The sequence below is a fragment of the Epinephelus moara genome, chromosome 21 (genome assembly GCF_006386435.1).
Source record: "Epinephelus moara isolate mb chromosome 21, YSFRI_EMoa_1.0, whole genome shotgun sequence".
Lineage (NCBI taxonomy): Eukaryota > Metazoa > Chordata > Actinopteri > Perciformes > Serranidae > Epinephelus > Epinephelus moara.
The window spans coordinates 37,894,524-37,913,620 of NC_065526.1; the positions used below are offsets into that span (position 1 = coordinate 37,894,524).

Consider the following 19,097-nt stretch of genomic DNA (forward strand, 5'->3'; position numbering starts at 1 on the left):
AGCTTGGCTGTAAGCAGGAGTTCAGGTGGAAAGAAGCTGTTGATATAGAGCTGTCCTTGGTGCTGAACGCCTCAATCCAATTAGCGCTCTCTCTCGCTCTCTCTCTCTCTTGCCCAGCTGCTTCACACTCCTCTTTCTCTATCTGCTGTGTGTTTCCCCATGGCTCTCCGCGCTGCATTTCCCGGGACATTTCCTCTCCTGTGCTGACAGATTTATTAATTCATTTCTTTTCTTTTTTTTTTCCTTTTTGCCAAAATGTGGATCTCCAGCGGTCTCTGTGCTCTTGCAGGCTTCAGGAATCAGCGGCCGGAGGGGAGACGGAGCAGCTGGGATAACTAACTGGGTGCTATGGTGGGACCTCCTGGAAGGGGCAAGAGTTCGGCTTTTCCGAAATATCAGCAATTTCCACAAAGGTGGGTCACATGGACATTCTTTTACTTTACACCTTTAATGTATTATTATTATTATTATTATTATTTAATATATATATATATATATGAATAACAGTGGCAGGCTGCTATTGGTGACGTTAATTGGATGAAATGGAATAGAGCCGAGGCTACTTGGATTTGTGCTGGTTCACATATACTTTGTATCCACTTTCTGTGGAGCTGTACTTTTTAAACTTGCTGTGGGCTCAGATGCATAATCGCGGGTTATTAAGCCTGAGTCTCCTTAATCTCTTGACAACGAATTGGACGCTCTCACTTTGGACTTTTATTCTATGTTGTGCAGGAATCAACTGTCTCTGCATTTGGTCTGCTTTAAAAAAGAAAGTGGGGGGAACAAAAAACAGACAGCCATGCAATCTACAATACACATAATAGTTTTTTAAAACAGCTAAGTGAATCGTGGTTTAAGGAAGCAGAGACATAAACTGTAGAGTCAGTTTATTAATGTAGATGTTTGTGTTGCAGAAATGAACTGTCTTTTATTCTGGAGGGGGAGGACTGGATAAGACCCATTTTTAGTGGTGATGTAGCAGCTTGGTTCCTGACGTAGCCGTGTGTCCTATGAGTGTCCCAGGAGAAGATAGACAGTCTATAATTAACTAAGGCAGACTTGAGCCAGGGGAGACGAAGCCTAATGCCACTACTGGGATTTGTGGAACTCCATTACACAATCAGATAAAGGTCCCGCAGTCAGAGGACTTCTAATGGCAACATAAGCCTTTATAGTCCAACAGCAGAGAGGCTTCCGAGTGAAAAAAAAAATGCAGTTTAGATTCCATCCATTATCGGAGAGTGGATTCCTATTGGTATTCATTGCATAAGAAAACATGTTTGAGGATATACAGTTTCAGTATTCAGCGATTTAATTAGATGATTCTTTCTAATTAAAAATGTCAAAGTTTCCTTTTTTTTTATGAGTCTCCAGGGTTTAATATCAGGGCTAACACATCACAATGTAATATTTCCCAGTGGAGATACTCAGATTTGCCATTTTGATTTGGTGTTGTGTGTCTGCTACTCACTGAACCAAAGACAGCCTGTAAGTTACAGTTAATTCCAACAGCAGTCCCTATCTAAAAAGGAAAACAAGCCATAGATAGATAGATAGATAGATAGATAGATAGATAGATAGATAGATAGATATTGAGCTGTAATTTACAGTATGTGCCAGCCAAGTACAGTTTGGCAGGAAAGTTCTTGCATATGCAGACAAACAGTGTATGATATGACTCTAAAGTGCAATATAAAGATGTGGCATCTATAGCTGCTGCCGTTCCAATCTCTGAACATGCAGGCTGTGCTCTCACATTTGACCGATCCAGTCCACCCACTCCCTAGCTCTGCCCTTTGTAAGCATTCAGTGGGCATGGCCTGATTAACCCGTAAGGGGGCCCAAGGGCAAAAATGAGCTGCTTGGTCCCCATGACCCCTTCTTCCTCCATCTTCTTCTCTATATTGTCTAGTGAGAGGCAGTATAGTAGCTGACATGATTAAAGCCTTAAAGGTACAGTTGGGAATTTTTATGAAAATAACTTCTTGTTATATTTCCTCAAACTGTCATGATTATTCACACAGAGGTACATGAGACAGATAGTCAGTAAAAAAAATCATGTTCCTCCTCCTACTCTGTGTGCTTTTAATGACATTTGCAGCATTGAGCAAACCTTAATCAAGATTTTGTTAATGCATTGCCTATTTCTCAATTTTTTCAGAGACATATTTTAGTGTACACTTTAGCTGTAAAATTAGAAATTTGGTCTGGCTGGTGAGTATTGCTTAGTTATAGGGTTGCAGTGATATACTGGTTTTAAGGTATGCTGTGATAACAAAGTTGATCTACGATGCAACTGGATAAATAATCTCCCTTTTATTTTAGCAATTTTCAAAGCGGAGACTATTTTACTCATGCTTTCATTAACAAAATGGTTTTAAGTTTCAGTTATAGTAATAAAACGTTTGTTTTAGCAACAATAACCCCTCTGTTATTCTGACTGATAATAATATAAATTGTGTAATATCATGATACCGTTAAACTGCTGCAACTGCATGAGATTTTCTGAGACCATTATCGTACCATGAAACTCATACAGTTGCAGCCCTCCTTAGTTTTCAGCTTGACTGTATTCAACATGGTGGCTGAGTCAGAGACTTTCTCATTTTACAGCTAAACAGTAAACTCAAATATGTTTCTGAAAACATTTCAGGTGAGAAGTAGGCAATGCAGTAACAGACTCTGGATTCACATTTGATCAGCGCTTCCTACACTGTAAAAAATTTGTATATTTACAGTAAATTACTGGCTACTAGTCGTATCACTTTCACGGGAAATTACTGTATTATTTTTACAGCAAATTATTGTGAAAGGAGAGCTGTATACTGTCATTCACAGTAGTTATGCCTGCATATTACTGTGATGTAGCAGTATGCTTCTGTAAAAATATTACATTCAGTAGTAACCTCACAGTTAAAGCCTATTACATTACTGTGATAAAACACTATGTTCCTGTAAAATTACTGTATTTAACTATAAATTCACAGTTTATGTTACAGTTATGTACACTGGATTACTTGGATTACTGTGATACTGTGATTACTGTGTACTTTTGTAAAATTACTAGCCTATATTTACCTGCATGAATTTCACAATAAAATTGTGAATACAGTTAAACATCACAGTAATAATAATGTTATTACCATGGCTCTGATTGGTTGTTTTCGTTCACATGTGGTAATGGCATTAGAAGCAATACCAGGAAGCAGAGGACTATCTGTCTCATTTTGTACTGTGTGGAAGTAGTGACTGTTTCAGCAAATATGACAATGAGTTATTTTGTTATAAAAGCAGCTTTAAGGTGGGCCCTGCTTTATTATGTGATGTTGACACCCTGTCCTGTAGAGATGCACTGTGTTGCAATCAAGACATTCTGTCAATTCAGTTTTGTGGTTATGTTTCATGTTCCTAGTAAATGTACATCAGCACATTGCACTGAAAAGATTTATTGTAAGGTTGGTATTGTGATTTCCAGCTTCTCATGTCCAAGTGTCCCTGAACAAGACATAGAACCATAAATTGCTCAGATTTAGTTGTTTTTCGCTTTAGGCAAGATGAGTCTATGGCTGAGGATTAGCAAGGGCCAGGATCTCATTTGGTCCTCGGGGCCCCTGAAGGTAATCCTGCAACAGTGACACTGTGATTGTATAACTCATTATCTTTACAGCTGTTTGATAGCTGCACATCTTGTGGTCATCGAAGAGGCTCCAGAGGTAATTTAGAAGAATGGTATGATATAATTTACTTCCGCTCAGACTTGAATAATATATGATGTCTTGTTTTTGCAGCCATGGATCTAACCAGGAGTCTAGTGGTGTGAACACAGCCAGGTGAGCGTGGTGGGTCTGGGCAACTTTCCCCCAACCGACCACCATCATCATCTCTTTGAGCCTCACAGGCTCCAGACACTCACACACACCACTGCAACCTGTTTGAGGAAACCCACTCCGACAGTAAGACAGCAGCACACGCAGCGCAACCATGACAGACAGAGTAACCTTCAGCACACCCAAAGTCACCCCGCGGCCCGCCGCAGGTCCAGTGCTCCCCCCTGAGCCCATTGACATCATCCGCATTAAGGCCCGCTCTCGGCGGGTCAGGCTTAATGTTGGAGGTCTCACACATGAAGTCCTGTGGAGAACACTGGACCGGCTGCCCAGAACCCGTCTGGGACGGCTAAGAGACTGCAACACCCATGAGTCACTGTTGGAGATCTGTGATGACTACAGCCTCAGTGAGAATGAGTACTTCTTTGACCGGCACCCAGTGGCCTTCTCCTCCATCCTCAACTTCTACAGAACTGGGAAGCTGCACATGATGGAGGAGATGTGCGCCCTCTCTTTTGGCCAGGAGCTGGACTACTGGGGAATCGATGAGATCTACCTGGAGTCGTGCTGCCAGGCGCGGTACCACCAGAAGAAGGAGCAGATGAATGAGGAGCTGAGGAGGGAGGCAGAGACACTGAGGGAGAAGGACGGGGACGAGGCCGAGCACGGCTGCTGTCCTGACAAGAGACAGAAGCTGTGGGATCTGCTGGAGAAACCCAGCTCATCTGTGGCTGCAAAGGTAACAACAGCTGCACACACACTACACTGACATATTGGTAAAGGAAAATTACACTCTAAAAATGAACCCTAGTTTATCATCCTTTGGCATTAAAGTGTCCAGGCTAAAATAAAAGCATTTTCTAGTTCATGGTTCCTCACCGTGGAATGATAAACAGACAAAGTCAGTTTGTTGTTTATTGAGAGGAGCTCCTTACATAGTGACAGTCTAAAGATGAGGTGGTCATGGTTCAGTATGTGAAAAAAGTTGTATAATGTCTTCTGTGTCTCTGGAGGAGCTTGGGTCAAGCCTGAGAAAATAAAATGTGTTGTCATCAGGGTTATCTGACCTCAGGCTTGGAGACAAATGTATTATGTTAGTTGCATTGTGGGAATTTAGAATCCATGTTGATTTTTTTGAAGCTTGATCTATACCAGAAACTAAAAGTCAGAATATCTCTTCCTTTGCTGCACAGATTTCCCCTCTTTTTTAAAGAACTTTTTTCTTCCTTTATTCTGATGAAGGAAGGAGACACAAAAAGACAAGACGCAGAACAAAGTGCGACTCCTTATCTTGACTCTAACCAGCTACTGTAAAATTGCTGTTACATCTTGTTACCAAGACATGACTATTCTTCGTTTTTACTCTGTCTTGTGAGTGCCTTAGGTTTATGAAGTGAAATACGTAATTACTGGAGTGCCCAGTTAAAGAGACGTATTCACCTACTGACTGAACTGAGGTTATAGGAACAACATCCAGTAACTGTGGTGCATTTTTCCATTTTTTTTTTTTTTTACTTTGGAAGTGACTTCTGTTTCTGACTACATTCAGCAAAGCTACACACATGTCCTAACATTTATGGAATCAAATAAGAGACATAATTTTTAAATTTAGACACCACTGAATTCATAACATTGAAATATTTTACTTTAAAAACCACATATCTGGTTCTATTTGTTCGAAATTCACCACTTTGAAATTAAAATATGAAATTTCTTGATTTGTAGCATCAAAATTTGAATTTTTTTTAATGCTCACAAATTCAGACCAAAAAAAACCCAAAGTTTGAGAATCAAGGAAAACATAGAGTCGGGCTAATTATATCAAATAGGTTAAACTGTGATCTGAAAATTCCCACTGAAAAAAAAAAAATCTTAAAAGTAAATATACATAAATTATATATATATATATATATATATATATATATATATATATATATATATATATTTTATCAANTTAAACTGTGATCTGAAAATTCCCACTGAAAAAAAAAAAATCTTAAACGTAAATATATATAAATTATATATATATATATATATATATATATATATATATATATATATATATATATATATATCAATGTTATGAATTCAGTGGTGTTTAAATTTCAATAATTAAGTATTCAGTGGCTGTTAAGATTTAAATACTTTTGGCTCTCATTTGCTTCCATACACCACTTTTTCCCACTGTCATTTTTAAAACAAATAACAGCAGGAGCAGTAATCAGGGCCCCCCTTTAACTTGGATGGAATTAATTGCATAAATAAGTTCCAACACAACACAGACTTAGTCATTCCCCACTAATAAGCAGGATTTAGTTGTTTTTGCATGTTGGACCCACAGTGTAGATCTGTAAACTGTAAAAGGTAGTAGTGTTAAGTCCCAGTCACTCCTGGATTGTGACCTCAGTTCTGTTTCCTGGTGCTCTGCTCTACCTGCCTTTATACTTAGCCTCGTGCAGCTCCATGAAGAGGCATCAGAGGCCATTAGGGAGCTATCAGGACCATAATCCTCCTTCACCTGCAAAGTACAGACACTGAGGGGAGGAGGATAAGGGATTACCGTGGCATTTTCTCCTGTGCTCTGTCCTGGTGCTCACTAGTGGATAGGTGGTGGGGATTTTATATTTAAAGGGTCAAGTCACCCAAATTGCAACACAAATGAATACAACATTAAAAAAAAAGAAAAAAAGAAAAGAAATCCCACTAATATCTTTCTCTTTGGAGATCAAAACCCAAAGTTGGGTGCCACTGAGGAAGTACCAATGGCTGTCTTGCCTTTATCAGTTATACTCAGTTATAATAAGAGAGTCTGATGCATCAGTAACAAGCTCTTACACAAATCTATTCTTTATTACACCACAGTTTATACATAGAGTTTAATAGAAGATAAGAGGTTGAGTGTTGCTGATAATCCCACCCACACTTAAAGAAGCTATATGTAAGAAATCTAAAGCAAATAGTCGACAGATCCTCCTAATATGTCACATAGACTAAGGAATAATGTTCATATAACATACTGATCTCACCGACAACAATAGTACAGCCAGAATATTCGCATTTAAAAAAATTTTTACGGTCCGCAAATCATGTTTATGTTTTGAATTTGTGTTTTGGCCTCCCACCGCCGTCTACCAGTCACGCAGTCAGTAGAGTCTCAGCATCAGTTACAGTTACGACTGAGCTACAGCAGCACAGCAAGCAGCATTAGCAGTGTCCCGGTACATAGCATTAGCGGCAGTAACCGTTTTGGCCACATTCTTACATACAGCGCCTTTAAGGCTTTATGACATGCCAGCTTTCAATTGTGTGTTTAGACATAGGTGTGTGTGCTCATACAAAATACACAATTTTTATATCAAATCCTGCAGAAAAGAAGGAACTGGATTTTGTTACTTATAAATTTTTCTTTTCAAAATTACTGTGAAATCTTTAGTTTCCATTGTTTGGGGTAGGTTAATGTGTTTTATGAGGGTAAAGACTTGCTCAGGTTTCTGCTGGTCATGGCAGAGTCTGTGTGGTCCAATTCTTCTTATTTTTTTCATCTAATGAAAAACTAACATAATACATTTCTGTGCAGATGATCATGTTTACTACAAGCTGCTGCACTTAGTCTGTCAAATGAAGAAGCTTTGTGTAGCAGTACACATTAAGCTTAAACACAATCATTTGACAGTTTGTTTCCCACAGTGAGCTTACTGAGCTGGTTTTATTGTCTGCAGCAGAGCAGACAGACAGCAGATAGACAGCTCCTAAACACACAATCCAAGCAGAGCATTAGTCCAGTACTAATGATGTGACAGCAGTGGGCATTTGTAATAATAATTTTCATACACTACTGATGGTAAATCTTTATCAGAACCAGCTTTAATGGCCATGTCAGTGTGTACACACACATGGAATTTGACTCTGGTGTTTTGGTAGTTGGATGTGCAGCCTACTTATATCTATATTGAGAGTGGTGATATTTACATGTTAAAAATAGTGTGTATAAACTGTAAAAGATATGGCATTTACAGGCACACTGAAGTCCAGTGGATATTTGGTGTTACAGGGATTTTTACAGTAAACGAAGGGTGTTAACCGTTCGTTAGACTGATGCCACGTGGAAAGAAATTGCTCTTGTGCCTGGTAATTTGGGCCTACCAGAGGGGAGGAGTTGAAACAGGTTGTGTCTAGGTGGAGAAGGGTCTGCAGCAAGATTACCTGCCTGTTTCCTTACTCTGGAAATGCACAAGTCTTGGATGGAGGGCAGACTGGCACCAATTATTTTTTCTAGAGTTCTGACTGTCCACTGTAGTCTGCTTCTCCTCTGTTTGGTAGCAGATCCAAACCACACTGTGATGTATGTGCAGAAAACGGACAGGATTATTGCTAGGGATACCCCATTCAGAATACCCTAAAGCACAACTAGTGCGATGGAAACTGACACTTATTCTACCCAAAATTGCTCATTATTATTATTCATATCATTATTAAAACTCAAATCTGTGATGTCATAGAGAATAAATTCTGGAGCTGCTCCATAGAATATGAATGGTGAATGGCAGTGAAGTTCTAGATGACACTGAGAGCACCCACACTGTAAAAAGAAGGTATTTGTTTTAACTTAAAATCATTAGTGTCTTGGTTGCCTTAAAATTTTCAAGTTGACTGAACAAATTGAGATAGTTTTGTAATGATTCAATTTTCCTTCTCAAATTCAGATCAAAAATTAAGGCAGCCCGCATACTTACTTTTTAAGTTAAAACAAATAGTTTCTTTTTACAGTGTGAGGGAATGTTCTGAGTATATGGGAATGTTTCTGTTTCAGACCTGAGAACACTACAATAGATTTAAGCTCATTTGTATTAAAAGTGTTGGGGGAGGGTTTCCTGCAGCTGGGGATGTCCTGCAGGTTCCTTCACAATGATGGTCGTTGGCTGAAACCAGTGTTTGGGCTTTTCAGGGTAACTCCTCTTCGTTACTTTGATCTCTTTTGTCAATGTGTTTTTGGCCTGGTTGTAAAGTAGTCTGTCCCCAGTTCTGCAGGCCTCCTCCTTAGCTTGACAGAGCTGTCTGAAGGTTTTTGCCGGCACACATCCTCACAAAAACTGATGTAAGATGTCACAGTGTCAGAGAGTTCATCCTGTCCTGTAGCTGCACTATAACACTTGAGTCAGTGCAGTGAAAGCAGGCCTGTAAGTCCAGCTTTGCCTTGTTGGTCCATCTCTTCACAGTCTTTACCACAGGCTTAACAGATTTTAGTTTCTGCCTGTAAGTCAGAAGAAGATGAACCAGACAGTGATCAGAGAGTCCCAAGGCTGCACGGAGAACAGAGCAATGGGCATCCTTTATTATGGTGCAGCAGTGGTCCAGTGTGTTATGGTCCCAATTGGGACGTTTGATACGTTGTCTGTATTTTTTATTATTTTTGTCTGAATGTTTTTAGAGGAGAGGAGAGGAGAGGAGAGGAGAGGAGAGGAGAGGAGAGGAGAGGAGAGGAGAGGAGAGTTACCTGTAGTAAGATGACACTCGTCAGTGTCAAAGTGTGTTCCTTATGAGGGGCAAACAATGAGTGGAGGTCAGCAAGGTTGACATGTCTCTGTGCGTGATGTCATAGACCAACAATTTGTTACTTTTGTTGGCAGAACCTCATGTAAAGAAAAGTGTTCAGCAGTGTAAATTAGCTGGGGCAAAGGGACACATACACAGAAGCAAGTGGAGGGCGGCTGATATTGTTAATTGATTCCCTGTTTCCAGCTGACTGACTGGAGAACAGTCCAGGCCAACTGCACTGTCAGCAGCAGGAGGAGAGACTGTTCAGAGCTTTGGGTTTAATCAGCTAGATTCACACAGGACCTGATTATCTTTAGAGCTCAGAGTCGGCCCTTTAACGGCTGATTCAACATAAGAAAAACCAGCATGGAAGTTTGAAATCTGTGTGACACTGATGTAAGCTTCCAGGCTGTCAGAGATCTGATTTCTTTGTGGCTACTTTTAAATCATTTAAGTCCAAACGAAAGAATTGATACTTTGTATCTGATAGTTATACAGTTACATTAGTTAAATCAATGATATTAATTATTGCACATATGAAGGCTGCAGATTTACCCATTTACTAAAGCTGACTTAATTTTACTATGAATATGAACTTGCAGAGAAACCTGTGTGGTAATACCATAGACTGTATACAATAATGTATGCAGCTGCCATGATGTCACTCATTGGTTGATGGACCCCTGTTTTGAAGCGTCAAGATGGCATTTTGGGTGTTCCAATCTCGCATTTTTGGAGCCGAGATGGGGAGATAACCGTAACGCTAACTGTTTTCTTGGTTAGTATGGTGCATTTACAGCTATAGTTAACTATGATAATGCTAATGCTTATTTCTACTAGCCAAAAGAGTTTCTGAAAACCATCTAAACAAAATGTGCTCACTGAAAGAAAATGACTATGTGCCTCCTTAAGCCCTGATCAAACTTCATTCTTATTAAAAACAATTACAAAAAAAACATCCCAGCTGATAAAACACTTTCTGTGTGATCGGGGCCTTATATGGTCTTTAGTAAAACCAAATGCTGAACAAGACTTTTTAGACAACTAAAACTTTACAGTTAACTTTAATAAACACTGATATGACAACAGCTCCTGCTACGTCTATACTTTGTCAATCTGGTGTTAAGCCATGGTTACAGTACCTAACCAATGTTTAGCAGTAATAGTTTAGTAGCTGTGGTGGTGACTTCTCAGTGGCCAGCACCCACCTGTCACTAAACGGGTGAGTTATAGAAAAATTCACCCCCTGTACGGTTGTCATGAAGGGAGAAATTTGCTATTGAAACCAAAGTTACCAAGCTGCAAACATGTTTATTTCTCCTGTAGAGTTGGGCATTTTAACATGGTGGTCCACAAACGAAAAGGAGATGTCACAGTGGCTACATCCACTATATACAATCTTTGGGATTGACTCACTCTTGGAGCCAGCTTCAAGTGACCATTGGAAGAACTGCAGTTTTTGGCACTTCTGTGTTTAATTTATTTTTCAGCCATGCAGGCTGAGTGAAACAACTGCCAGACAGGCACATTTTCAAAAGTCAGTGGTGCTAAATTGTGTAATTCAAAATTTTATTGTTAAACTTTTTAAAGAAATTTTTAGAGCTTGTGTGTTTCTGCTGTTCATAGGAGTCTTGTGAATCATAGAAAACCCCCGTATCTGACAATATGGATAACAATAGCAGCAAACAGAGAGTCATGTAAATTGTAACAAGACATATGGCATGCATATGGAGTATATCTTTGACAATAAAAGTCCAGTTTCCAGGTAGCTGATCGCTCTATAAATACAACAGTGCTGGCCTTCATAGGTCCATGTGACCGTGTTGGAACCGTAGCGTCAGCAGTAGGGAAGCTGCTTAGGCCTCTGTGCACTGACACCAGCCGTGTGTCACTCTATCGCAGCAGTGATGCAGCTCAGCTCTCAGCCAATAGGAGGGCCTCTTCCTGGTGACATATACAGCTCAGTGCTACCTCTGATTAGAATAGAAGCATGACCTGGCCATTTAGAAAACATGGTGCAGCAAACACACACACACACACACACACGCACACACACAGTTCAGAGTCCAGATGGACAACTACCTATGATAGTTTTGAGTGTTATTGGATAATATGAATATTAAATGTTCCAATAATAGAGATTAGTTTCCTACACTTTACATAATCCGTGTAATCTTCTTATTTTTGGCTCTGATTATATTTTTTGACATGTTCGCTATCCTTTGTAGTGAGTCTCACACACACAAACAGGATTGTTTCATTTCCGTTTCGTTTCTCCTCTCAAACAGTCGGTCAAATGTGTTGAATGCTGCTGGCTAGACATGTTAGTAATTTTACAACTGCTCCAAAAATATTATAGAGCATAACAAGATCAGACATGTATATTATCTCATCCTGTACACAGTTTGAAATTTACACACACAAACACACGCACACGCACACACACACACACACACACNCACACACACACACACACACACACACACACACACACACACACACACACACACACACACACACACACACACACACACACACAGAGTTTGACTTAGGAGTATAGCTTAATCTCCTTTGGGGCTTTTACCAGTACTGCTGCTTCTGCAAATAGACTAACTGTTGGCAGGTTGGATAGTCTGTCCTGTCCACTGTCTGACCTGCAGAAGGGAGGAAGGGGAGAATTAAGAACACAGTGCAATAAAATCTTTTATCCAATGACAATATCACCTTTTTTTTCATCCAGTGTGAAAAAGGGTCCAAACTATGCAATTACTGTAAGTCACAGACTGCACCTGCCCACAGAGAGGGTAGTCTTACAGTCATCAGCGGAACATTTTTAACCCTATAATTCAAAAATTGAACAAAGTAGAAAAAAGTGAACTACCCGAACATAAAAAAAAACCTAAAACTGTACAGAATAACAAGTCATCTAGAATTTCCCCATCTGATAAGATGGGGCAGTCTAAAAACATGGCATTATTGTGTCTGTTCTCCACATGAGATAAGCTTGATATCCTTAGTTTTTAGCATTTCTTAGCATTGGGCCTCATGCAGCAACATTCTCCTAAATTTCTCACATTTCACCTCTAAGTTTGTGTTAAGAGAAAAATAAGAGGAGTCAACTCCAGATGCACCAAACATTCTTAACAGTCCAAATCTGCTCTGACCCTGGTGTGCTGAATGATGAGCCCCACTAGACAAAAAGTCACCTATTAGCATTAGTAACACCCCCTAAACACTATTTAAGGGCAGGTGTTGTGCCGTATGCAAAGACTTTGGCAAATGCCCAAGACTGGATAGATGCCACCAAAAAAGGCTGTAAGAAGAAGCACTACAGCAGTAGCGAAACTGATGTACTGTTAAATAAACTTAAAGTAAGTAAATACTGGTGTTACAGGAAAACCAAAAACCAGTGTGTGTCAGCTGCAGTGGTGGAGGAAGCATTTAGATTTTTTTTAAAAGTACTAATACCACACTGTAAAATACTTTGTTACTAGTAAAAGCTCTGCATTGAAAATGTTACTGAAGTACAATCTGGGAAAATATGTTGAAGTATTCAAAGTACAGAAAAGTTTAATAAATGTCATAAATCAAAATAATTTAAATGATTTAAAGGAAAAGCAACAAGTCTTCATACATTTATATGAAAAGCTGGAACCATGAAATGTTTTTTTGCAAAATGACTTTACTGGCAACTACACTGTTAGAAATTTTCCTGTAAAAAAACAGTAAACAACTGGCAGCTGGGTTGCCATTATGTTACTGTAAAATTAACATCTTTTTACTGTCACTCAATTTACAGTTTTGTACTGTTCATGAAAAATACAGTATGAACTGGTTTTTAAAATTACTTTCACAGTATTTTACAATTAAATGGCTATTTAGTTTGTATTATTTATACATTTTAATAAACTATTTAAAAAAAAAACTAAATTAAGACATGAATAGTCATACGATTGCATACAATTAAAGACACTTTTGTTAAGAAAAACATGTTAATAGACGTCACTGATTGTAGGTTTCACAAAATCTCTGTTTGTCATAATAAAACCATAATAAAATTAACCTACTGATTTTTCAATCCTGTGATTACAATGTAAGAGAAAAAGCTTTGCAGCTTCTTATTGCACTTCACTTTTTATTTGAATGTAGTTGACATGCAAAAACAAAAACATGCAGAACAATTGCATGTTAAATGAAGGAATGTTAAATTAAATGTCTGTAATAAAATTAACCTACTGATTTTTCAATCCTGTGATTACAATGTAAGAGAAAAAGCTTCACAGCTTCTTATTGCACTTCACTTTTTATTTGAATGCAAAAACAAAAACATGCAGAACAATTGCATGTTAAATGAAGGAATGTTAAATTAAATGTCTGTGCAAAACAGTTCAAATATAAAAATAACACTATAATGAACATCACTATACAGTACATGTTACAAGTTACTGTTAGTGTGGAAGTCCAAGAACATTGGCAGTAGAGTTACGGCTCACTCGAAGACACCAGGTTTCTCAATCCAGCATAGGTAGCCGTGTGTGTGTGTGTGTGTGTGTGTGTGGTGTGTGTGTATAAATATAATGTCTGTGCAAAACAGTTCAAATAAAAAAATAACAGTATAATGAACATCACTATACAGTACATGTTACAAAACTGTAGTTACTGTTAGTGTGGAAGTCCAAGAACATTGAGAGTTACGGCTCACTCGAAGACACCAGGTTTCTCAATCCAGCCTATAGGTAGCCGTGTGTGTGTGTGTGTGTGTGTGTGTGCCTGTGTGTGGTGTGTGTGTGAGTTTGTGTGTGTGTCTGCGTGTGTGTGTGTGTCTGCATGTGTGTGTGTGTGTGTGTGTGTGTGTGTGTGTGTGTGAGAGAGAGAGAGACAGAGACAGAGACAGAGACAGAGAGAGAGAAATCAGCTCCAAAACAACTTGTAATATTTCTCACATACAAAATTAACATTTGTGCCCCTCATTCACTCCTATCATAATGAAAAAATGTCAACCAACCATAACATTCCAACCTGAAACATCCAAACAGTTTATGTGTAGTTTCAGAAACAGAACACAACATCAGAGAAAGAATGGCAGAATGGCAATGATAGACTCTATCAAATTTCCCTCTCCACTGTCTTTGTGTTTTCTGGTCAAATGAGAAGTAAATGTAGATATCACAGTAAATGCCTTATCAAATTGCTTAAAAGGACATGCAACTGTCCGTCCTTCTTTGATGTGCCCTTTAAGATGAGAATAGAACTCAGTCAAGGAATCACATTTGGCAATGCAGAAGTCAACATGGCATGTCAGGTCCACTGAAATATTCAATCTGGGCTCAATCACACATTTCTTGTGTTTTCTGTATAGATGTGCTTTTAGACCTGCACATTTTAGAAAGGTCCTTTGGCAATTAGGCATACAACACTGCAGTACTAAATTGGGTATATTGTTGTCAATTTTCATATGTCTCAAATAGGCCACTGAGGTGCTAGACTGATGTCCACAGATCTGACAAGAAAACATCATTGCAAGCCGAACAGACTTGACTGTTGTGGTTCAATATACAGTAAACTACAGTTGTAAAACTGTGAAGCAAGAAAGAAAAAAATAGCTCCTTTTGCCAGTCCACCTGATAGTTGCTTATTTTAGTGTTTGATATCTGAAAAATTAACTGATTAATTGTGTCATGTGATGAACATGCAAGTATGCTACTTACTATGATCAGTAGGGCAGCAGTAAAGTCATCTACTGCATCTGCAATATCAGAGAAATGTGTCAAAAATCAATCTAAATACAAATGAACAGTCCCTTGCACAACACAAGGTGGAGAAACAGTCACGGTTACAGCAAAGCAAATATTCTTCAGTACTTAATTTGTCATCCAATAATTATCTTGAAAATAATCTTGTCTTTATTTGAATCTGCACTGTGACACACAATAATTAGCATGCACTGTAGTCTTGCAAAATATTAGCCTAATTCAACCGTTGAAGTGACTTATATAGATGGTAAAATGTTTACACAAGGCATAAAGTTTCATGAATTCACTGGCAAAATGCAGGTGTCAACACACGTTAACTTATTAGAAATTAAAATGTGCTCCTCCTTGTGTTGTTCGATTAATCATCTAATCATCAAAATTTAGCTAGCTGGTAAATCCTTCTATAGTATAATGTGCACATGCAGTAATATCAATGCAATCAAATCAAATAAAACAATAATATAAATATATAATATAAAACAATCAAATAAAATTGCTATACTCACCAAATAATTAGTAAGATGGGGATGGATCAGGAATGGTGGGTATCTAGCTTCACATGTGCAGCTCAGGCAATGCTCTTCCCAGAATGCCCAAAATACTGCATGATAGTGTTAGTTAAGATACTTTAATGGTAAAGTGCTGTATTTTAGGAATACATTACAGTTCTGTTAAAAAACAGTGAATGGACTGTGATGTAACAGATTTTCTTTAATATTAACAGTAAAGCACGGTATTTTTAAAAAACACCTTAATACTGTTGAAGTCTTGCTGTAAATTTACAGCAATTCTTTACAGTGTACTGCTAGGCTACTACTGTTATCCAAACTAAATTAAAAGAAGCAAAGATTGTTTAACCTATAATTCCGCATTATGTTGCCTTCTTTCCACAGCAAATAAATTATTTCCTTTAACAAATGGCTCAGAGAAATGCCGTCTAGCAAAGTTAAATATTTTCACCACCATTTTAGTTATGAAATAGCCTCACATATGATATTCAAGGTGCACGCACACACAAGCAGGATCTCACACACATAAAAAGTGACTGGAATTAATAAACAAGCGGTAAATGCACAGTGGGGGATATTTGTTTTCTGTATCGGCGTGACGCGCTGTGTTAATTGAGTGAATTGTCTGAGCCGGACGCGTGTTAATTTGAGTTTGATTTAATTTAATTACACTAAAGTTGTTGAGTTAAACTAACCATACGAGTCCTTTTCGTTTTTATACAATTTATTGCTGCATTTTGAAAGCAAAAAGAGTTAAGTTTTTTGGGGTTTCATGTTATATCAGGGGTTTTAGCTTGGCACCATGAACCTGTCCCTCCCGTGACGTGTAAGAGTAGCGTTGTGACATCAAGTTGCATAAAATAAAGGTCAGCCATTCAGCAAGTCACAAAGACAAACCAAAGAAAACAAGAACAAAAAAAAAAAAAAAAACACAATCAAAGAAAGAAATACAACTTGGAAACATATTTGCATATTTCACGTCCGAAAAGGAGCAGGAAGGACGTGTGAACTTATCTAGTCCTACCCCTTTTTTCTTTCTATATTTTATCTTTAAACTTCATGTTGAACCTAAATTTTTAAGCTTTCTGCTTCGTTAACATACAACTCAAACAAATCAAGCAAGCAATTGAAGTGACAAAAATCGGTGCCTGGAATTGGGCCTGACGGCTCCCGATACTGTCCTCCTTGTTTCTTCTAAAATGTCTTCTGTTGTCAATTCAGTATCTTAGGTTCGGCTGGCAGGTACTTAAAAAAGCACTGGAGATAGGCAGAATCTGATGCAATCGAGTTTATTGTGTTCACAGGCAACAACACAGACAAACTCATGAGTCAGCCTCCGGAGGACGACTGAAAATCTGCTTTCGGTGCTCTGGCTTATATGCTGGTGGAGGTCGAAGAGATCTCCACCCATTTCTGTAGTCCTTCCCATTTCGATCCGTTTTTACTGGTAGCAGACTTTGCCTTTGTTCCGGCTCAAACTGGAATCTGCCACCAGTATTTCCGGAATCGCTCTCACTCTATTTTTTAAAAACATGTGATCTCTGGGGACTCACATGCTACAGTCCCTCGTGCTTCCGTGTAATATGACTCATTACATGTACATTAAGTAATACAATCATTTGAGTGTGTGTGTGTGACCTTTCCCGTGTAATATAACTCTTAAGTGCATTAGGCCGTACAATCAAGTGAGTGTAATATAACTCTTAAGTGCATTAGGCAGTACAATCAAGTGAGTGTTCTATCTTCTTTCACACAGCACGTGGTAACTTGTATGAGTGTCACTGTAAGTTCACAACATCATGTGAGTGTAGGTTGGTGCATTATATCATTACACAGCGCGTGATAGGTTATATGAGTCAATAAGAGTTCACAACTGAGATGTCACTAAGAGTTCACACCGTTACATTGCATATTATGTATAAATGCAGTATTAGTTTTTGTAGAAGTCTACACACTAACATGGTTATATAACTATTTGTATCTGATGAGGGTTTTGACTTTTACACTACATTCCCCCCTTTGGGGCTCCATAGTCCCACACAACACTTTTAAATCGCAGAAAAAGGGGTGAAAATATATATATCCCCCCTCTGGGACTATATAGTCCCATAACATTAGCTTAAGATTTGTTAGCACCACACATAATTTCATTTTCCAGTGATTATATCAGTAGATCATTAGCAGATATCACACATATATCACACATAAATCATAGAGAACAAGAGCTAGCCTAGTAATGTCATCTTGGCATGAGGGTGCAGAATGACATTCTTATACAGTGACTGTGACTACAGTTAGTACTAACATGTTCTGCAGAGAGTACCTGATAATTTCACATATAGAGGTTACAGTTGGCAGGATATATAGCCACCATGGTTGTCAACAGTGTCCCCTTACAGTCCCTCGAACCCGTAGGTTGGCATCCGCAAGCGTCGGTATGTTGCCAGCTGACCCTTTAGCGCGTCAACCTCTTCTTGTGTGGCCTCATAAGCATTAAGTTGCTGCTGCAAGGTGTCCCTGTCCTGAGTCAGTTCACGGACTTGGCCCTGCAGACCCAGCACCTGCTGCTCGAGTCGATGCAAATGCGCCTTGTGCAGTCCCTTATTTTCTCCCTTCCTGATTGCGTAGGTACCGCGGCGGACTCTGCGAAGCCTCTTTCGCAGGTTGAGGGGAAGGCTACGCACCAGCCGGCGAAAAAGCAACGAGGGAACAAAATGAAGCTGGTTACGCAGCTCGGCTGCTCGGTGACCCACATTCCGAGGTGGTGGGCTAGCCTGACGTGGCTTAACAGGCGGTGGGGTGGTTGGTGAATATCTATGTAAATAATCAGTGCTGTCCTCTGTCGTTGTGGATGAGGCCGGGGAACATACTGGCTTACGACCATCGTCAGATGGTGCTTGTAAGGTGGAGGGTGTCTGGGGCTGTACTGGGTCCGGCGGCTGGTACGGGGGGGGGGGTACTGCGGGTCTGGAGTAGCAATAGTCCAATCCGACGTAAGAACAGGCCAATCTGCTCCTTGCCCAGGACCCATCTGGGTCTGCCTGCCCTGGCTGGAGGTATTGGCAGCTGGGTTGAGTGATTCTGGGCAGGTTCCCGCATAGCCGGGGCCTGCAACTGGTTCTGGGTTTGGGCGGGACAGTAGATAGCGGATCAGGTTGGTCGATGGAGGGTGGTTCAGTGTCTGGATCGCTGGCTGTGGGGTGTGGAGTTGATTGTAGAGCTCGTCCAGTGGCACCTCAGGGGGATGGGTCGGTGGTGGAAGGCTGGTCCCGGGGTAGGGTGGAGGGCAAGGGGGTCTCATCACACGTGGTCCCTGCTTCTGGTGCCAGAACAAAGGCTGGTCTCCCTGGTTCTGCTGGTATGGATGTGGTGTTCTCCAAGACCCAGCCATATTCTGTTTTTAGCTTAAGGGTGTAAAGGACATTTTAGTGCGCTCTCCCTATAATAGTTTTTTCTTTTCCCTATTTACT

The 19,097-nt window shown here is 39.5% G+C and overlaps 1 protein-coding gene across 1 annotated transcript in view; it reads left to right on the forward strand.

The window, feature by feature from the left end:
- The first annotated feature begins 376 nt into the window (after window positions 1-376).
- LOC126408962 (potassium voltage-gated channel subfamily B member 2-like) overlaps window positions 377-19,097 on the forward strand; it is a 42,584-nt gene continuing 23,863 nt past the window's right edge. The window contains exons 1-2 of the mRNA XM_050074785.1: window positions 377-413; window positions 3,792-4,569. Of these exons, the coding sequence (XP_049930742.1) occupies window positions 3,985-4,569 (585 nt within the window). The 5' untranslated portion in view covers window positions 377-413; window positions 3,792-3,984. The remainder of the gene's footprint in view (window positions 414-3,791; window positions 4,570-19,097) is intronic.